At 43.9% G+C, this 20,126-nt stretch overlaps 1 protein-coding gene across 4 annotated transcripts; it reads left to right on the top strand.

Moving 5' to 3' along the window:
- The first annotated feature begins 592 nt into the window (after positions 1 to 592).
- Lmod3 (leiomodin 3) lies at positions 593 to 15,543 on the top strand. Of its 4 annotated transcripts, none has more exons than XM_087658866.1 (4): positions 593 to 790; positions 1,238 to 1,553; positions 5,072 to 6,490; positions 14,996 to 15,357. In XM_087658866.1, the coding sequence occupies exons 2-4, from the start codon at positions 1,260 to 1,262 to the stop codon at positions 15,020 to 15,022; spliced, it is 1,740 nt and encodes a 579-aa protein (XP_087514992.1). In that variant the 5' UTR covers positions 593 to 790; positions 1,238 to 1,259; the 3' UTR covers positions 15,023 to 15,357.
- Positions 15,544 to 20,126: the final 4,583 nt, after the last annotated feature.

Genomic DNA, 20,126 nt, shown 5'->3' with positions numbered 1-20,126 from the left:
CGCTGATATTTTTATATTTATCTATTTGAGTCAGGGTCTCTCTATGTAGCACTCCCTGTCCTGGAACTTACTATGCAAACCAGGCTGACCTTGAACTCTCTGAGATCTGCCTGCCTCTGCCTCCTGAGCGCTGAGACTAAAGGTGTTCAGAACCCGGCCCAGCTCTTATTCTTATTTGAATACATTCATTCGTTTATAACTTATTGTCTCAAAAATATCCTGTCTTGTGCAGCTGTAGAGCTTTCTGTAGCCAATTAATGTATATAATTGTGCTTTCAACTTCCTGGGAGTGTGTCTGAGAGATACACCTTGAAAAGTAGAGTTGCTGGGTTAACATAAATGTATTTTAGGAATTTGAAAAAAAATTAGTGTCCCTCCCGCACAGGTTACAAAAAAGTTTCTCTTCACAGCCCTTTTTGCCCAGTAATTCAACAGTACGATTTAAAAAAAAAAATTCTCTTCAGATCCATCTTAATTCAGCTAGCTTTGATAAACACTTACTAAAGACATAAATGGTTTGAGACGTTCAGCCCCTCCCTCCTTACATGGAAATTCAGGGCCTTGTATCCCCATCTGTCGGGTCACAGGATCTAGATGCAGATAACAGCAGCTTGCACCGTTTCACTTACACAGGGGCGAATACCACAGCAAGACCTGAGCTGTTCCCTTCAGTGGCACGGTTACCAGAACCTGCTGGAGAGAACCGGCAAAGCCCAGCTCACCTTCTACCTACAAGGGACGCTTCTGTTCCAGGAGAAACTGCATTTGCTGGCTGGATTTTCACTCTGAGGTTTTGTGAGTTGTTTAAATGAGCAGCCGCAGGCTCGCCCTGGAGCATGTGGGTGTGGGCTGCGTGGAACTGGACCCTGGGGCGGGAGGACTTTGGAAAAGAATTTGGTTTATTCCTGCAGAGATTCCATAGACCAGCTACTCGCTGTCCCGCACAGCAGCTGTACTGAAATGTCAGATGGATTTGTAGGGATGACTCAAGTTGCCAAAAAGGGAGTCATGTAGTAGCTCCACGACTTGACTCTGCCCAGAAAACCTTGCTTAATATAGATCCCACATGAGCTGAGCTATAGACACTCCCAGCAGCTCAACCAACACCATTGAGTGAGAAAATCTCCCAAGGGTGGGTTGGCCTGAGATCTTTGTTGATTAGAAGACATTGAGGAGTTTTCATACTGAGTCCATTTTTAAAAACATATACTGGGTTATTTCTTTTCTGGTGATCTAGAAACAGATAGAAAAAGCCAACGATGTCGGAGCACAGTGGGAACTCAGATCAAGAAGACACCCTCAGTGAGGAGCTTGATGAAGATGAGATCTTGGCCAACTTATCCCCTGAAGAGCTGAAGGAACTGCAGTCCGAGATGGAAGTCATGGCCCCTGACCCCCACCTTCCTGTGGGGATGATCCAGAAGGATCAAACTGACAAGGCTCCCACAGGAAACTTTGACCATAAGTCTCTCGTCGATTACATGTATTTGCAAAAGGCGTCTAGACGCATGCTGGAAGATGAACGAGTTCCTGTCAGTTTTGTGCAGTCTGAGGTAACCAGGGATCTGTGTGGGACACAAATGGCTGCCGGGACTGGGCTGGCAGGGACTGTTTCGCAATTGTGATTTCTGAAGACCACAGTGTGTGGTTCTGTTTTAGATTTTGCCACATCTAAATTAAATCATAGTATTAAGTTCTATCCCAACCCGTAACTTTCTGACAAATGGTATAATTGCAAGGGGGAGGGGGAGTTGATAACCTCTTGTCAGTGTTTCTCTGTCAACATTGGCACTGGGGTCTCTGTGTGGATGGAGTCTGTGGTCTGTAGCCCTGATACGTAATTAATGATTTAACTCAGAAACAGCTCTTAAGACTTTTTTTAAATTTTTGCTTCTCCTTTTGAGAAGCTTGTCCAAACTCTACTCCCCATTTCTCCAGAGTATTTATGCACATACAATAGTTTACATATAATATCAAAGATTCCCCACTTCTGAGGAAATCTGGCCATGCCCACTAAACCAAACCCAAGACTGAAAATGTGGGCTCACTGTATATTATCGGGCATCAGTGGTGACATCTGGAAATCAGTGGCTAAGAAGGCATCTTCAACATAGTCCTCTCTTGAGACACTTCAGTCTAAAAGCTAGAGCTGGCATGAGCTTTGCAAACCTACTATGTATAAACCACAGTTAAATTTTAATTACATTTTATTATTAGTTGTACGTGCATATGTGTGTGCATGCATGTGTGTGTCTCTGTGTGAGCATAAGTGTGTGTGTGTGTGTGTGTGTGTGTGTGTGTGTGTGTAAAGGTCAGGTATGTGGCAGGTACCTGATAAACTGTCTTGATGGCCCTAAAGGGAAAATTGTAATGTTGCACTTAAAAATGACTGAAAAACCAGAAGACAGATTTCCCTAGTATGGTTTTTCCGGCCCACCTACAGGTCTATCTTATCACATTGGTGTGACGGAAGGAAGTAGTGAACATTAAGCAGGAACTGAAGTCCGGGAAATAAATCTCCGGCTTGATCAGGCTAGGGCTTGGCCATGTCATTTGCAGACCTCTTACAGTTGCAGGTCCATGGGTTCAAAGACAGTTCCACACCAAGACCAGCCTTAGGAGGACTACAGAACCAGTGCTCTTGTTTCCTTCCCCGGCATGCATTAAACAGCTTGACGATTGGCTCCCCCTGCTGGGACAGCCGAGGCATGGGATGTTATAGGTTTTAGGAGGTAGTTAAGGCCGGCATTGTCAACTGTCAGATCCAACCTGGCCCTGTATCGTCAGCATTAAGTTCTTGCTCAGAACACTGGGTGTCAGACTTCTCCATGAGCTTTGGGAATTACACCTGCAAGATGCACAGATGCACACAAAGAGGAGCAGTCGATGCAGGCGAAACTGGTGAACGCTGATCTGACAGACTTTCCCTTCCCAGACAGGGCAGAGTTGTACATCTTACCCTAATCCTGTTCCATTTTAAGGCTGCCTCTTCCCTCAAGGCTCTTTGCTTCAGAGACTAGTGAGTAATGAAGGCGGTTTTCCCAGAGCCAGGATCCAAACCAAGGTTTTAAAACACACCCCAGATTATCAGAGAAGTCTCATTTCTCTGCACCATGTCATGGTCTCATAGTCTCAGGAAATGCAACATCATGCATGTCTATGAGAACAGTGGATCCTTTAAAAAGGGTATAAGGAACTTTTTTTTTTTGACCAAGGTTTCTGTCTGTAGCCCTAGCTGTCCTGGAACTAGCTCTGTAGACAAATCTGGCCTCAAACTCAGAGCTCCACCTGCCTCTGCCTCCCGAGTGCTGGAATTAAAGGCATGCGCCACCATAGCCCAGCAGAAAGCTATTCTTAACACAGCTCTGTGGAATACAAACGCTCCCTTTCAACGACACAGGGAACAAAGGCTTTGATACAGGGATGTAAAAATCAGTATCATTTCCAAATATGTTTTAAGAAGCAACTTTTAAAAGTATAGAATCTAAAAGCAAAATTAACTGGCTTTTGTTTTAATGCACTTGGTCTTGTGTACCCTCAAGGACTCCACCCTTGAATTCAATGAATTGTGAACTGCAAACACGAAAAAAGATTTATTTATTTATTTATTTATTATTTATTTGCCACATGGACTGTATATGTACAGACTTTTTCTTTGTCTTTTTAAAAACAAAACAGTGTCCCTGTTGACATTATTTGTAGTAGTCATTAGGTGGTCTAGAAACAGTGTAAAATATTCTCATATGGACAGGTGGTTATGCAGGATAGAAATGTGTATATGCATATTTATGTATATATGGGCACAATCCCAAGCATGTGTCTGCAAAAGTCCCTCTTTACTTGGTTATTTTTGCTTATTGTGGGCTCCTCTGTATCAGCAACACAAGGAAAACTTAAAACCAAAAGACACAGAGCAAGTAGCAGGCACCCCCAGACCCTTTAGTTCTTCCAGGGGTTACCTTCCTGACTTGGAAAAACAAAAACAAAAACAGGAATTCCATAGTAAGTTTAGAAGCTTTTTTCCTATACATATATAAATGTGTATGTATACATACATAGAATAATATTATACATAAGGTTTATTAGATTGAGTTATTTCACTTAAAATGGTTTTCATTTAAGTTTTGGTTTGGTTTAGTTTGGTTTTGAGACAGGGTCTCTCTCAAGACCCTAGTTTGGTCTGGGTAGTCAGAGACACATTATTGAGACCATATGCTGGCCCAGAGCCCAGAGATCTGCCTGCCTCTGCCTCTAGGGTGGTAGTTAAAGGCAGGTGCCACCAGGCCTGGCTTTAAGGTTTTACAAAATCTTTTGTGTATGTGTTTTTGTGTATGAGAGAGAGTGTGTGTGAGTGTATGAGTGAGTGTGCATGTGTGTGTGTGTGTGTGTGTGTGTGTGAGAGAGAGAGAGAGAGAGAGAGAGAGAGGACAACCGGACAACCTCAGGCGTCACAGCATTCACCTCTTTGAGTCAGGATCTCTTAGTATCATAATCACCACTGCATGCCAGGCTTAACTGGCCCTGAGCCTCCAGAGATTCCTCTGTCTCTATCTCCCATCTTTCATCTTACTTTATGTGGGTGCTGCAAGTTTGAACTCAGGTCCTCAGACTCTAATGCTTATGCAGCCAGTACTTTACCCATGAAACCATTTTCCCAGCCCTAAAAATATTTTTGAAAGACTTTTTTTTTATATTTAATTGTGTGCATTCCGTGTGTGTGTGTGTGTGTGTGTGTGTGTGTGTCTGTGTGTGTGTGTGTGTGTGTGTGTGTGTGCGTGTGACTAGCCTTAGTGTATTTGAATGCAGTGTCTACAGAGGCCCGAAGAGGGCGTCAGATCCCTGGAGCTGGAGTTACAAGCAGCTTCGAGCAGCTTTAAGCAGCCAGAAGCCAGTCGTGTGGGGGTGGAAGTGGGGTAATAAATTCCAGTCCTCTGGAAGAGCAGCAATCATTTCTTAACTGCTGAGCCATCTCTCCAGCCCCTAAAAAATATTTTTAAACTCCGGTAGACATTGCTGCATTTTGTATTTCTTCACTGCTGTGGGTTCTAACTGCTGTGAACCTATCTTTTAGGAAAATACTCAAAAACAGCACGAAGTAAGAGAGAAAGGCATTGCAAGCATGCCCCAGTTTTTAAAAGAAAAGCTCAACAGTGAAATCCTTGCAAAGAAAAGACAATCAAATGGGAGCAATAATGTACAAGAAACAGAAGATGACGAAGATGAGGAGGAGGATGAAGAAGATGAAGAGGATGATGAAGATGAGGATGAGGGTGAAGAGGGTGATGAAGATGAAGAGGATGGAGATGGTGAACAAGCCAACAGAGGAAAAAATGAAGCAAAGGAACAAGTCCACAATAATGCCAGCATCTGCCAGCAGCCGGCTACTAGAGCAATGGAAGAGCAAAAGGCTACTAGAGCAATGGAAGAGCAAAAGGACACGGCAGAGACCAAAGGAAAAGGTGCGAAGAAAATAGCCAAATTAGACCCTAAGAAGTTAGCTCTTGATACCAGTTTTCTGAAGGTAAGTGCAAGGCCTTCAGGGAACCAGACAGACCTGGACGGAAGCTTGAGACGAGTGAGACAGAACGACCCTGACATGAAGGAACTCAACCTGAACAACATCGAAAACATCCCTAAAGAAATGTTGCTGGACTTTGTCAATGCAATGAAGAAAAACAAATACATCAAAAGCTTCAGTTTAGCCAACGTCGGTGCAGATGAGAGTGTAGCATTCGCCTTGGCTAACATGCTACGTGAAAACAGGAGCATCACCACCCTCAATATTGAGTCCAACTTTATCACTGGGAAGGGCATTGTGGCCATCATGAGGTGCCTCCAGTTCAACGAAACTCTGACTGAACTTCGGTTTCACAACCAGAGGCATATGCTGGGCCACCACGCCGAAATGGAAATATCAAGGCTTCTGAAGGCCAACAACACCCTGTTGAAGATGGGCTACCATTTCGAGCTTCCGGGTCCCAGAATGGTGGTAACCAATCTGCTTACCAGGAACCAGGATAAACGGAGACAGAAAAGACAGGAGGAGCAGCAGCAGCAGCAACTTAAAGAGCAGAGAAAGCTGATAGCCATGTTGGAGAACGGGTTGGGGCTGCCCCCTGGGATGTGGGAGAGGCTGGGAGGACCCATGCCCGATCCCAGAATGCAAGAATTCTTCCAGCCTTCACCTGGGCGGTCCCTTGCTGCTCAAGAAGTACCCTTCGGTGCAAGAAAGGAAATGATCAAAAATCCGCCTCAACCCCCACAGTACAAGACAGACCCGGACTCCTTCAGGGTGGTGAAGCTGAAGAGAATTCAACGCAAATCTCGAATGCCGGAAGCCAGAGAGTCGCAGGAGAAAACCAACCTCAAAGATGTAATCAAAACGCTCAAGCCAGTGCCGAGAAATAGGCCGCCCCCGCTGGTGGAAATCACTCCCAGAGACCAGCTCTTGAATGACATCCGACACAGCAATGTTGCCTACCTAAAACCTGTAAGTAATAGGAGGGTGAAATGACGAACACTTCCCACTTCCCCTCCCTCTCCTCCCTCTTGTCTATGTTATATTTTATTTTAGAGACAGGCTCTCCCATATTTCAGGCTGACCTCGAATCTGCTAGGTAGCTGAGGGTGGTGTACCCCACCATGACTCGCTTATGTGGGGACTGAGTCCAGGAGTAGGCAAGTCCGTGTTAGGCAAGGGCATTACCAAATGAGCTATTCCCCTGCCCTAGCCCCATTAGTTTAACGCCGTGGGGTCTTGATTGTTCCTAAGCAGAGGTGTAACACCGATACAGTTAAATTACTAGTTCCTCTATGGGACAGACCCATGTATAATATATACAATACTTGCAACTAAGTCTATTGAGTACATACATGTATAAGCTGACTCATCTGATCATTGGAATTCTAGAAGGTTGGCACAGTTATTCTCCCCATTTTGTGAAGGAAAGGCAGATGCTTTGGGAAGTTAATAGCATGTCTAGCAGACACCGCTAGGGAGTGGTAGCACTGATGTTAAAACTCAGTTTTGAGGTGTCAAACTTTTACCTAGCTTGCTGTTTTGAATCTTTAATGCGCACATGTAAAACTAGACCATTCTAAGCACATAGAGCTGAGAATTAGAGACCCCCAGAAGCCTCCTTGAAGGAGCGAATGAGGAAAAAACATTAAGCACATTTGTAAGTAGGATCTGGACTAATGGGTCCAGGGACTCGGTTTTTCGTCAGCAGACGAAGCTAGACCACCTGCGAATGCATTTCTGTTTGCCTTTTAGGCAGCCAGCCAAATGGCAGACGTCAGGTCACTATGCTCATGAGCCAACAGAGTTTAAAATATCTATTATTTCTGTTGTAATATTCATAGTGTCTCTATAAAAGTCTGTGATAAAGCTGACCAGGGAGATGGCTTTACTACCTGAGCTTAGGTTATAGAAATGATATTTTGTGGTCATTATGACAGTGATAGTTATACAGGCCGAAGATCAATGTCCACGGGCCATGCTGATTGACACGTGACTGCCATTAAATATATATTATTTTATATACTATGATATGCATTACATAATATAACATTCTATTAAGTGTATAAAATACATAATTATACAAACATGTAAGTATATATTGAATAGGTGTATATGTAATTGAGCTAAGATTGTGTGGACAACATAGTCAATATATTATTTCATCATAGAGGTTCCCATTTTTTTAGGATATAGAACACAAATACCCATGTGAGTCTGTGATTTTTTCCCCAGCTTTACTGAGCTATCTAATCTTAAGGTAACTGCTGTTATTCACATATGCGTGTAGGAATCTCTTGAATTCCCATCTCCTAGAAACGTATTGTCATTGTCCCATTTCCTGCATCAAAGACGTTTTTCCTCTGTAATTTGGAAAAAGCTGGATGGGTCCTAGGACAGGTGTCATTGTAGAATGCTAGAAATCACGTGAGGCCAGGCAGCGGTCCTCTGCTTGCCTTTGGACAGGACACAAGCCAGACCACTGCTGGAGTAGGTAAGGGTGCTGTGTGTAAAAACTGTCACTTTGAAGTCATGGGTGGACAATAGTCAAGCCGCCTTGGTGTTATATAGTCAGAAAACAATATACTGAGAGCAACAAGAGTCCATGTTAAAGGGAGAGGAGCTCAAGTGACCATCTGCAGAAACCTCCTGACTCTGGAAGGAGTGAACCACTGGGGCTGCAGGAGGCAATGCGCCATCACCCAGCATTTCATGTGGGCCCCGGGGATCTGAACTCAGGTCCTGATACTTGCACAGTCAGCACTTTGCTCTCTGAGCCGGCCCCTAGTGCCATTGTTTAAAACAACAGCAGCAATAAGCTAAAAAGGGAAAGCCTTTCAGAACGGGAGCCTTGCTTACTGACATGTGCTTTGAAATGGCTTTGCACTTCCGGCCCCTGACAGCTCCTCTTGCCTTCAGTTGCCTGACATAGACTGCAATGTCTGTCTTTGCGCATGTATCTATCTCGGCTATGACCCATGCCTTCTTCTATTTAGTTCTACAAGTACTCTGTGAGGATGACGTGCACACACATCGTTCAACTGCTGGACGAGCTTCACTAACGCCCAACTGCTCCCACCTCTCTGTGTCTTCTTCCCACAGGACAGATGTCTGCTTTAAAGCCAGACCATAAAGTAATCATTTCAAAGTGTTTCACTTTTTTTTTTTTACTATTAAATGTTTATTTTATTTATTTTTAATTTTTTTCTCCATCTTTATTAACCTGGGTACTTCTTATTTACATTTCGATTGTTATTCCCTTTCCCGGTTTCCGGGTCAACATCCCCATAACCCCTTCCCCTCCCCTTCTATATGGGTGTTCCCCTCCCCATCCTCCCCCCATTACCGCCCTCCCCCCAATAATCCCGTTCACTTGGGGTTCAGTCTTGGCAGGACCAAGGGCTTCCCCTTCCACTGGTGCTCTTACTAGGCTAATCATTGCTACCTATGAGGTTGGAGCCCAGGGTCAGTCCATGTATAGTCTTTGGGTAGTGGCTTAGTCCCTGGAAGCTCTGGTTGGTTGGCATTGTTGTTCATATGGGGTCTCAAGCCCCTTCAAGCTCTTTCAGTCCTTTCTAAGATTCCTTCAACAGGGGTCCCATTCTCAGTTCAGTGGTTTGCTGTCACTTTTTAAAAATCTTGTCTTTTGAAATAATATTAGATTGGCAGATGCTCAAAGCCAGCACAGACTTCTTACCTCTGCCCATCACCTTCTCCCCGTTTGCTGTCATTACTTAAAATGCAATGCAGCTGCCCAAGGCTGTGAGCCCAAGGCACTGGCTCATTGGAGGCAATGGTAGCATGCGCTGTAAACACCTTCAACTGCAAGGTTCTTCCTCATGCCAGAGGAACCGAAGCATCATGAAGCTCTATCTTAGACTCAGTCAACTGCCATACACACTAGCAATGGCAGTGTCATGACTGTCAGCACAAAGGTCTGTCTTTGGTCTGTCATATGAGACCTGACCAGGTCCACTTTATAGAGGAGAGATGGAGGTAATGTGGATTTGAACTACAGGTGCAACAATGAGGTGAAAATTAATACACAATTTTGATACCTCTGTGTGTGTGTGTGTGTGTGTGTGTGTGTGTGTGTGTGCACATGCTTTTAAGCCCTGTCCTTGTTGGTTTTTTGTCAACTTGACACAGACTAGAGTCATTTGAGGAGAGGAAACCTCATTTGAAAAAATGTCCCCCCAAGACTGGACAGTGGGCGAGCCTGTGGACGTTTTCTTGATTAAAGCTGAGTTTAGTGTAGGAGGACTGAGCCCACTGTGGGTGGCGCCATCCCTAAGCAGGTGGTTCTGGGTTGCATGAAAAAGCAGACTGAGCAAGCTTTGAGGAACAGACCTGTAAAGTGCACTCCTCCTCAGCTTCTGCCCCAGCTCCTGCCATCGTTCCTCTCAGTGAAGCAGCTGTAAGTTGTGAAGAGCAATAAACTCTTCACTCCCCAAGCAGCCTTGGGTCATGATATTTATCGCAGCAGTAGAAACTTAACAACAGCAACTCCTAAAATTAGAATATCGACTGTTCAAAACACACCTGTCAGTCTTTTGACCTTGGAAATCCTTAAAACACACTCCTTTCCCTCTCAGTCTTAGAAATGTTGTTTTTATGTATTCTTGAGAATATCCTGATAATCAGTTTGTATTTCTTTTTCTTTTTTCTTTTTTTTTGGAGCTGGGGACCGAACCCAGGGCCTTGTGCTTGCTAGGCAAGCGCTCTACCACTGAGCTAAATCCCCAACCCCTCAGTTTGTATTTTTAATTTTTCTTAATTTAAAGCTTATTCTCTCAATACCACTGCTCCTGGCCTGGGATCTCTGAATGGGAATCAACAGAAAAAGAAAAAAAAAAAAAAAAAAAAAAAAAAAGGAAAAACCTATATGCTTTGCTCAAATGCTACATACGACAGGAACTCAACTCAGTTAGCGAAATATCCTCTCTGGGTCCATGTTAAAACCTGGTAGCTACAACCCAGACTTCAGGCTTACCACCAGACTTCACTCACCACCAGACTTAAATGGGAAAGGTATTATTTTGTAAATTCTATATGTCACGGAAAACATTCAAATATTTGGCACCACTGAAATATTAAACCCAGCCATGTAAAACTTTCATGCGCCTGGCAGAAGTGGTATGTGTGTGTGTGTGTGTGTTTGTGTGTGTGTATGTGTTCATGTGTGTGTGTGTGTGTGTGTGTGTGTGTGTGTGTGCATGCATGTGCGTGTGTGTGTGTTTTACTGGGTATTGAACTCAGAGCTTTGCACATGCTAGGCAAATGTTCTCCAGGCAGTTCCTTCTGCATGGTGGCCTCTCTGTAGGCTGGTTAGTGGCCTCTCCAGTTTTTCTCATGCCGTCTGACCTTCAATCATCTCGCTTCATTCATGTGTATTGTTTCCTGAAGAATTCTTTAGTTTGTTCCTGTTTTTAACGTCTTGTCTAAGAACGTGCATTTCTTAGGTAAGAACCGACTCATTTCCCTACATGTTAATAGCTGTCAGTAACTCTGATGCCAACACATAGCAAGGTTTCCCCGTCCCCACAAATGCACATTTTCTTTAATCTATCTTTAAAATGTTTATGATTCACTCACCACCTACCATTACAGAGAAACCTTTGTACTTTTCACTGAGATAAGAATCAGCAAGTTAACTGAGCCAAGTTCATCAAGGGGACTGAAACATGCTCTCCACTCCACGTTGGGCTCACCTGCACAGGGAGACTGCTCCCAGCCAAGCCAGCAATGGAATAGCATCTCCAAGCTTTCTCTGCAGACAGACTTGAGTGTGATAGCATCACGTGCAGCCCTGGCTCACCAGAGCCCCTGTGGCACACCAGCAATTTCAGAGGTTAAGACGATAGATCTGAGCACTCATCTCTGTCCCTGCCCACGCTTGGCTTTGTTTATCAAGTTCTTTCTTTTTCTCCAGGTTCTTTGGTTTCTGTCCTTTTTTTGAGCCTCTTCACCACCTTCTCTTCTTGTGTGGGTAAAACCTAATCAAGGCCAGTCCCGTCTGGGTAATCCAGGGTTCTCCAAGTGTCTTTCTTCAGCCTGTTCTCACACCAGCTCCTGTGTGTAGGCCTTGCCACGTTGCTTCTCAACTCAGTGGCCTTTGGCGAGTCCACCCTCCCACACATTCTTCTTTAAAAGTCTTGGACTTAGCTCCAACAAGTTTTTACCTACTTGAAAAATAAATAGAACCAGAAGAATAGACAAGAGTCAATGCCTTCCCCTAATATTCGTAGGGAAGGGTTTTTTTGTTTTTGTTTTTGTTTTTTTTTTACATACCATTTTTGTAAAATCTATTATCAGAATCTCCTTTACATCTCTGGGCTCTTCCCTAGAATTTCTGGTTCAGTAGGTCTTAGACTGGGAATTTCCCCTTCTGACCGTCTTCCTAGTGATATTAATGCTGCTTATTTGAGGGACCACAGTTCGATGACAACAATTTTACAGCATCCTTGGGGACAATAGGTCAAATGATCTTTTCTTCTACCAATTGAAATCAATACAAGTTCCAAGTCTTATTTCAAATGCTACTTCCTAGACACAAAATCAAGCCAGCAATAGTGCCCATTCTACATCTTTGTCTGGAACTACCTTATCTGGAACTTCTTTTATACCGTAATCTGCTTCAGGGTTAGGGCCCTTCTGAACACAGTGTACATCTCTCAAATTCCTTAATGCATGTCTTGTTCTCTATATTCTGCGTACCCACTGATGTGTTGGTCCAGATTCAAGGTAATGTCTTAAATAACCACCTAAAATAAATCTTACAATCCTGCCACATCTCCCAGTATCCCTGTGTGTGTGTGTGTGTGTGTGTGTGTGTGTGTGTGTGTATTCTATATAAAGCTGTATGTGCTCATACATCCCAAATACACTTAAAAATTACCAAACTAATGAGTTAAACAGAAAGGAATCCCTACTAATAACAGGAATTGATTTTCTCCTGTTTGTGATTTTGATATTTTAACCTTTAATTAAAATTTGTTGCTGCTATTGTTGTTGCTGTAAGCAGCAAGGCTGGTCTTGAACTCCTGCTTCTCCTCTCTGCATCTCTCAAGTCCTAAGGGTACAGGTATGTGCCACTACACCCAGCTCAAGTTTGATTTTTTTTTTTTCAACATCAAATTTAGTCATCTTTTCCTTGGTTTCTGCTTGCTCTGCTGAGAAATGGTATCTCTAACGACGAAACATGTCTTCCTCTTTTCTTACAACTTCATTTAAAAGTCAGGCTTTTCCCAGAAGGCTTACTGCTGTGGATGAATTAAAGGGTTGAACTTTAGAAAATAAGCTGGTGCAAGGTCTCTGCCCTGTTAATCTTTTCCAGGCAGTTAATGATTATTTGGTGACTCGGTCTTTATCCCATGCGCTGAGACCCTGGCTTGGTACTGTTTGGAACATGGCGTTATGGACCTGGTCCCTAGAGTGGGCCAATGCTACATTTTGCTTTAAAATTTTTTTGGATTTATTTATTTTTATTTTATGTGCATGCATGTTTTGCCTACATGTTTGTAGGTGCACCACACAGGTACCTGTTACCTGCAGAGGTCAGAAGAGGGCATCAGATCTCCTGGAACTGGAGTTACTGATGTCTATGAGCTACCATATTGGTGCTGGGAACTGAACCTGGGTCTTCTCCTCAAACAACATGTGCTCTTAACTGCTGACCCATCTCTATTGCCCCACATTTTGCTTTTTAAAATAGTATTTATTTAACCTCCAACACACACAAAGATCATACTGTTTTAGCTATTTGTTGCAGCTTCACAAATTAAAGTATTCCATGTATTTTTTTTAAAATCCCAATGCTCTTAATTATTGGTGGTTTTCATGGGTAAATCCTACCCAGGCACAGCCACTCCCTTTCTCTTGAAATCTGACACCAGAAGTGCAGAGGGTCAGAGAGGCACATGGGGACTGCCCTTGGCCTGAAGAGAATATTGAATGTCCCCTCTGGAGGGCAGGACACTGGGAAACATTCCTCTCCAGAGAGCATGGACAAAGAACTGACTGCACGCAGATCCCACACTCTGACAGGCGCACATGGGCAGGGAAGAGGAAAACATGTTCAGCTGTTAACACACTCCGATCCTCTTAGCACCGTCAGCATCTCCTGAAAAATGCACACAGGATGGACGAGTCACCTCCTAAGGCAGAGCACCACTTAAAACCTTTTAAGAGCTGACTAGACTTGAAGCTATGCAACAGAAGCTGAATGTAGAGTTTGGAGTTGGACAGATGTGACTCTTTGTAGTTTCTGCGTCCTTGTGAAGTTTACCTAGATATTTTCTTAAGAACTGTATTCTGTTTTTAGATGTTACTGAACATTATATTAGAAATGTGCTTCGAGAAGGATAGACTGTGTGTGTGTGTGTGTGTGTGTGTGTGTGTGTGTGTGTGTGCGAGAGAGAGAGAGAGAGAGAGAGAGAGAGAGAGAGAGAGAGAGAAAGAGAGAGAGAGAGTACTCACATTTTCATGTCAGAGGTCAATCTCCAGCATCATTCCTTAGGCGTTATTTATCTTGGTTTGTGAAACAGGGCCTCTCACTGGCCTTATAAGTTTGATAAGCAGGCAGGGAAGGCCGGCCAGTGAGCCTCTGGGTCACTGTGTCTATCCCTTGAAGACTGAGACAGTGAGCAGGCGCCACCACACCTGGCTTTTTAAATGTCGTTTGGGGAGGTCTAACTCATCTGCCACTCAAGCGCTTTACTAATGAAGCTATCCCCTCCTCAGCCCCTAGGACATAATAATTCTTAATTATACGTAGATGCTTGTGTGAGGCTATGTGCATGTGAGCGTGGGTGCCTGGAGAGGCCGGGAGAGGGTTCCTGATCCTCTAGAACTGGAGCTGCCTAACGTGGGTGCTGGGAAATGAATTCTGGAAGTCTGCAGAGCTGGTTTTCACAGCTGAGCTGTCTTTCCAGCAGCCCTAGCCTTGTGACCTCAGGAAAGTCATCGTCTGCTCAGAGCCCTCTTCTTCCTCCTCCTCTCCTTCCTCTTCCTCCTCCAAAGCCTGGTGTAGGACAGACACAGTGAAAGAATTGATTTTTGGCTTTTTGTTTTTTGTTTTGTTTTAAAGTAATTGTCCCTGTCTATCACTCCCTCCCATTATATAACTTAATCTTTCACACTATGGACTGGATTACTGTCATTTTACAGCGGGGGGAAAGTGACACTTAGCACCCACCAAGCATCAGGTAAACTCTAGGCACCAGGCTTCGAGTTTCCCTTGTTTCTGTGACCCATCTCCCCATAATCTCACGGACCTTCGAACAAGCCCTGGATTGGTAAATGCCCAAAACAATGACTTTGGTTCGTCTGCCTCTGTGGTGATTTTGGAGAGCTCTGTGGCCAATATTTCTAACGCCTTCTGCATCCATCAAGACATGTAAGTTTAATGATTTTAGCTTTACAGCTCTTATATTTCCAAGGTTCACTTTTTTTCCTCCCCGAATGCTCAAACCGCAGGTTCAACTGCCAAAAGAATTGGCATAGGAGGCAGCAGAATCATCTAGAACAGCAAGATCAGAGCTGGAGGCTGTTTCACTAACAGTGCAGAGGACAGAACTGCGATTGACCAATGGTGGCTCGCTCCAACCAGGCTGGGGATGGTTTGGGCTGTGAGAAGACAAAGGCCCAAGAGGAAGGGAAGGATACAGAATATCGATGTTCACAGACAACACATTCTTCTTCTCAGAGTTGGACTGCCTTGGGTGAAAATTGTAGCGTGGTGCTCCTAGAAGCAGAAGCTAACCCCTTCTTGGTAAACACTTTACTATTGTTTTCTCCTAGTGATTAACAATAAATAACGGTGGAAGTGTTAACTGTCAGAGTCTATGCCCACTCCCATTTCTTTTCTCCTCCCATCTCCTCCATTGTCATTCAATGCATGGCGTCTCAAAGGGAATAAATCATGTGAAGTGGGTGCCTGGCAGGCCTTCTGCAGCTTTTTGGAGTAAAGGACTCTTTGCTAGTTCCTGGAGAACCAATAAAAATCCCTCCTCTCACTCTGCTAATTACTAGCCTCGGTGCTATAAGAAAATACCCAACAAAAGCAACTTAAGGAAGGAAGGGTTTACTGTGTGTGGTTCATGGGTTGAGGGTGTAGTTTATCCTGGAGTCCTGGGCAAAGCCTGGCAGCAGGAGCCTGAGGCAGCTGGTCACATTAGTCACGGGAGGCAGAGGGAGATGATGGATTCAGTATTCAGTGGCATCCTCTGGTGAAATTCCGTCTAGGACCCTAGACCAGGGATGCTTCCATTCACATTCAGGGCTAGTCTTCTCTCCCGAGTTCAGCCTCTCTAGAAAGCTCCCCAAGATGCGCCCACAGGTGAGCCTCCTAGGTAATTCTAAATCCAGATAAGCTATCAGTGAGGATTAATCAGCCTGAACTCTGCTCAGTGTCCTTGCTGACTCCGTGATGTTTTGAAGTATTCAGTTTGTCCGTCCGAAGTAAAGCATGCACGCAGCAGGCTGTGGGGAAAACAAAGTGTGACCAGAAAAGTCAGGAGAAAAGCAAACCTTTCACACATTCAAATACCCTGCTGTGATTCCAAACTTAGGGACAGCTACAGACAATGCTGTTTTACAGATAAAAACACGGGGGTGATAAATAACACAGTAATTGGCAAAGTTTTTACACACACACACACACACACACACACACACACACACACACACACACACCTGAGTCTCTTCAAAACCACTCTAAAGGAAGCATGTCTACAGGATTACACACCTTACCCTCTACTTCAGGATGCTCTGTCCCCTGGCCCTGGTGAACCAATCCATTCTCTTCCCTGGAAAGTCTTAGATTGCTCCTAATAGAGCGTCCTCCTACACACTCAGTGTGTCGTCCTTTTTGACATTTCCATAGAAGACCCCAAGACATCCACCATCTATGAAGGTCCTGTCCAATCTCCCAACCATATGGCAGGTTCTATTCCCTCTGTAGAAACATTCCCAACATCTCCAAGCCCTTTCCTTCCCTCCTTCCAAGTTTCCACAGTTCTTGGTTATGCATTATAGTTAGGTGAACTTTTTTTTTTTTTAAGTAATGAGAATACAGGAATTAGGAAACAAGTTGTGGTGACTTTCTAAGGTTTTTTTGTTTGTTTGTTTTGTTGTTTATTTTGTTTTGTTTTGTTTCTCTGTATAGCCATAGCTGTCCTGGAACTTGTTCTGTAGACCAGGCTGGCCTTGAACTCATGGATCTGCCTGTCTCTGCCTCCTATGTGCTGTTTAAAGGTGTGTGCTACCACCAGTCTTTTTGTTTGTTTGTTTTGTTGTACTTTCTGTTCTCCTTACCTGAGAAACTTACCTTCTCTTCCCTTTACACAATCACAGATGACATAGAGCAGGCAGGTAAAGTAGACCAGGAGAGAATCTCTCCAATGCAGGGGTTCTCAACCTTCCTAATGCTCAGACCCTTTTACACAGTTCCTCATGTTGTGATAGCCCCCTCCCCGCAGACCAAACCTACTCCATCTTGGAGCCAGCCTCCGTCTTAAGCGGAAAAAGAGCAAGCCTGAGAACTTGACCTGCAGCTAAACCCAAGTACCAGGAAGGACCCATGGCTTGTCCCTGGCCAGAGTTACTCCATGGCTACTTCCTAACAACACTTAATCAAAGATTAGTGTGATTGTTTCAGATGGACTTTCAGACTGTGATTGTTCATGGTCTGGCTTCGGAGCACCCACCTGTCAGCTTACACTAGGCATTCAGCTAGGTGTTTGCCAGGATAGACACCCTCCCACACTTGCTCCCATCTTCGTATAAAACCTTGTACCGATGAGAGCCTGCTCCTTGGTGGTGTTTTGGGGTTCACCAATGCTTCTTGGCACAGCACTCCAAGTATAAAATTCGTTTTCTTGCTACTTTACATCTGTAATTTTGCTACTGTTATGACTCGTAATGCTAAATCTGTGTTTTTGGAAGGTCTCAGGCACCCCCTGTGAAAGGGTTGTTTGACCTCCAAAGGGGTCAAGACCCACAGATTGAGAAATGCTGCCCTAATGGAGCAAACTGGAGGCAGTACATGTAGGAAGTACAAACGATGAGGAAATGTGGGCTTTCTGGTTTTGTTCCGTTTTGTTTTTAAAGATAAAGAATACAGAAGTGGGGCTGGGGATTTAGCTCAGTGGTAGAGCGCTTGCCTAGGAAGCGCAGGGCCCTGTGCTCGGTCCCCAGCTCCAAAAAAAAGAACAAAAAAAAAAAAAAAGAATACAGAAGTGTACAAATTTATGAAGTTTTCAATTAAGTGATTTTTAAAATAGCCATCATACAATAGCTTTGTTATCCCCTTTAAAAATATTATTTTTAGCTGTGTGTGTGAGAGCACCCACATCATTGCACATGGAAAGGTCAGAGGACCCCTCAGTGGAATCAATTTTCCCCTTTCACCTATATATGGATTCCAGAGATCAAATCAAGGTTGAGAGAGACACAAAGAGAGGAAGCAGTTCTCACTGTGCTTCTGGTCTATCTACAATCTTAACTGGAGATTTTAACTTGTTTTAAGAGGTAATATTAGGGCCAGGGGGATGGCTCAACAGGTAAGCATGCTTGCTGCCAAGGGCTGACAACTTGAGTTCAGTCTCCAGAACCCACGCAGTAGAAGAGAAGTGATTACCATACGTTGTATTCTAACCTCCAAATGAACAAAATAAATAAATGCAAACTTTAAAAATACAAGATTTATGCACCATGTTTTTTTCTGTGATAGATAATGTTAAATTATCAACTCCACAGAATCTAAAATCACCTGGGAGACAGACCTCTGAGCATACCCATGGGGGATTACATCGAGTACATTAAAGAGGGAAGACATGTCCACTGTGCGTGGCGCCATTCTCTAGATGAAAAGGGGAGCTGGGCAACAGCATGCACTCGTCACTTCCTGTTTCCAGACTGGATGTTATACATCCAGCTACTTCAGGCTCCTATTGTGTTGACTTTCCTACCATGATGGACTGTACCTTTCTTGAACTGTAAGCTAGCACCAGTGAGAGTGGAAGAGAGGAGATGACAGCAGTAGACCGAAGCCAGGACATCTCGTCAAACACCTCAGTCCTGGGTTCAGTTTGTATTCTCATTTTAGACTCTAAAACATTGACCCTGATTTTAGGAACTACATTAAAGGGTCACAGCATTTGGAAGGTTGAGAACTACAGCAATGAAACCACAAGGAGAGACAGGGCAAGCGAGGGAGATTTTACAGAAGTGCCAGTCAGCAGGTTGGTAAGGGCAACGATCCCTTTTTTCCACTGTCTCTCCGGGTCATTCTGTTCCAGGCAGCGAAATCGTGTCAGCAAATACGCAGTACAGGCAGTGATGTAAGTAAATCACTAAATAGATCAATACATCAGTACCTAATAACCGGTCCTTTCTACCTCATCCTACTCATTTGTCAGAGTATCTTATCACAGCACCAGGAAGGGAAACTAAGATGTCATCTTTCCAGGCCTGATTATGAGCTGCTGGAGAGCGCAGTGACTATCTTTTTAAAATTCAAGCTATCACTTCCTACAAACTCATGACACTTGTGTCAGAATATATCACATCAAAAAGAAAGAGGTTTATGAGCTAGGCATGGTGGCATGCGCCTTTAATCCCAGCACTCCTGAGGCAGAAGCAGGTGGATCTCTGTGAGTTTAAGGCCAGCCTGGTCTGCAAGGTGAGTTCCAGGATAGCCAGAGCTGTTGCACAGAGAAAAAAAATCTTGGAAAAACATAAACAAAAAAGGGGGAGGGGTTGTCTTAGTTAGGGCTTTACTGCTTTGAACAGACACCATGACCAAGGCAACTCCTTATAAAGGCCAACATTTAGTTGAGGCTGGCTTACAGGTTCAGAGGTTCAGTCCATTATCATCAAGGCAGGAACATGGCAGCATCCAGGAAGTCATGGTGTAGGAGGAGCTGAGAGTTCTATATCTTCATCTGAAGGCGGCTAGGAGAAGACTGGCTTTCAGGCAGCTAGGATGAGGGTCTTAAATCCCAGGCCCACAGTGACACACCTACTCCAATAAGGCCACATCTACTCCAACAGGGCCACACCTTCTAATAGTGCCACTCCCTGGGCAGAGCATATACAAACCATCACAGGATTTAAATGTATATAAACCCCCAGCAAGTTTAAAGGAATCTGCCAAACTTCAGTTGTTTTTCTAGCTTCAAATAACCACCCATTAAAGGTTTTATTAAACTGTTTTCAAAATACAAGGTAGAAGTATTAAGTCTTTTCAGTTTTTTCCAGGCTATTGCCGAGTTTCTTGATATTTAACACAAACATACATTGAGTAAACTCTCAGTAAAATAAAATGCTTCTGGTAGATTTTATTCTTCTTATTTGGATAATGCTACAGACTCTAGACCCTATCTGAAGCTCTGGGCTAAAGATAAGGTGTCAGATTGTCCAAGGTAGTCACGAATTATTTAGGTCGCACAGAGGGGCTTTTGAAAAGGCCTCACCAGTTGTCCTTTCAATGTTAGGAAAACCTAAATGTTTTCTATTTCACCTGTGAAATCACTAAACTGGCAAACACCCACGTCTCATCTATTTCTAAATCTAAATCTACCCCTAAAGGGGTAACTGTGGTGAA

Source organism: Rattus norvegicus, chromosome 4 (genome assembly GCF_021556685.1).
Source record: "Rattus norvegicus strain SHRSP/BbbUtx chromosome 4, alternate assembly SHRSP_T2T, whole genome shotgun sequence".
NCBI lineage: Eukaryota > Metazoa > Chordata > Mammalia > Rodentia > Muridae > Rattus > Rattus norvegicus.
Note: the sequence above shows the minus strand (reverse complement) of the source record. Positions and strands in the feature narration are given on the sequence as shown.

What these genes read in the sequence shown, in the direction of transcription:
- Lmod3 (XM_087658866.1), top strand. Translation starts at nt 1,260, where the DNA reads ATGTCGGAGCACAGTGGGAACTCAGATCAAGAAGACACCCTCAGTGAG. An exon ending in TCAGTTTTGTGCAGTCTGAG is followed by an intron (nt 1,554 to 5,071) that starts GTAACCAGGGAT and finishes CCTATCTTTTAG; the next exon opens with GAAAATACTCAAAAACAGCA. An exon ending in ATGTTGCCTACCTAAAACCT is followed by an intron (nt 6,491 to 14,995) that starts GTAAGTAATAGG and finishes CTCAAACCGCAG; the next exon opens with GTTCAACTGCCAAAAGAATT.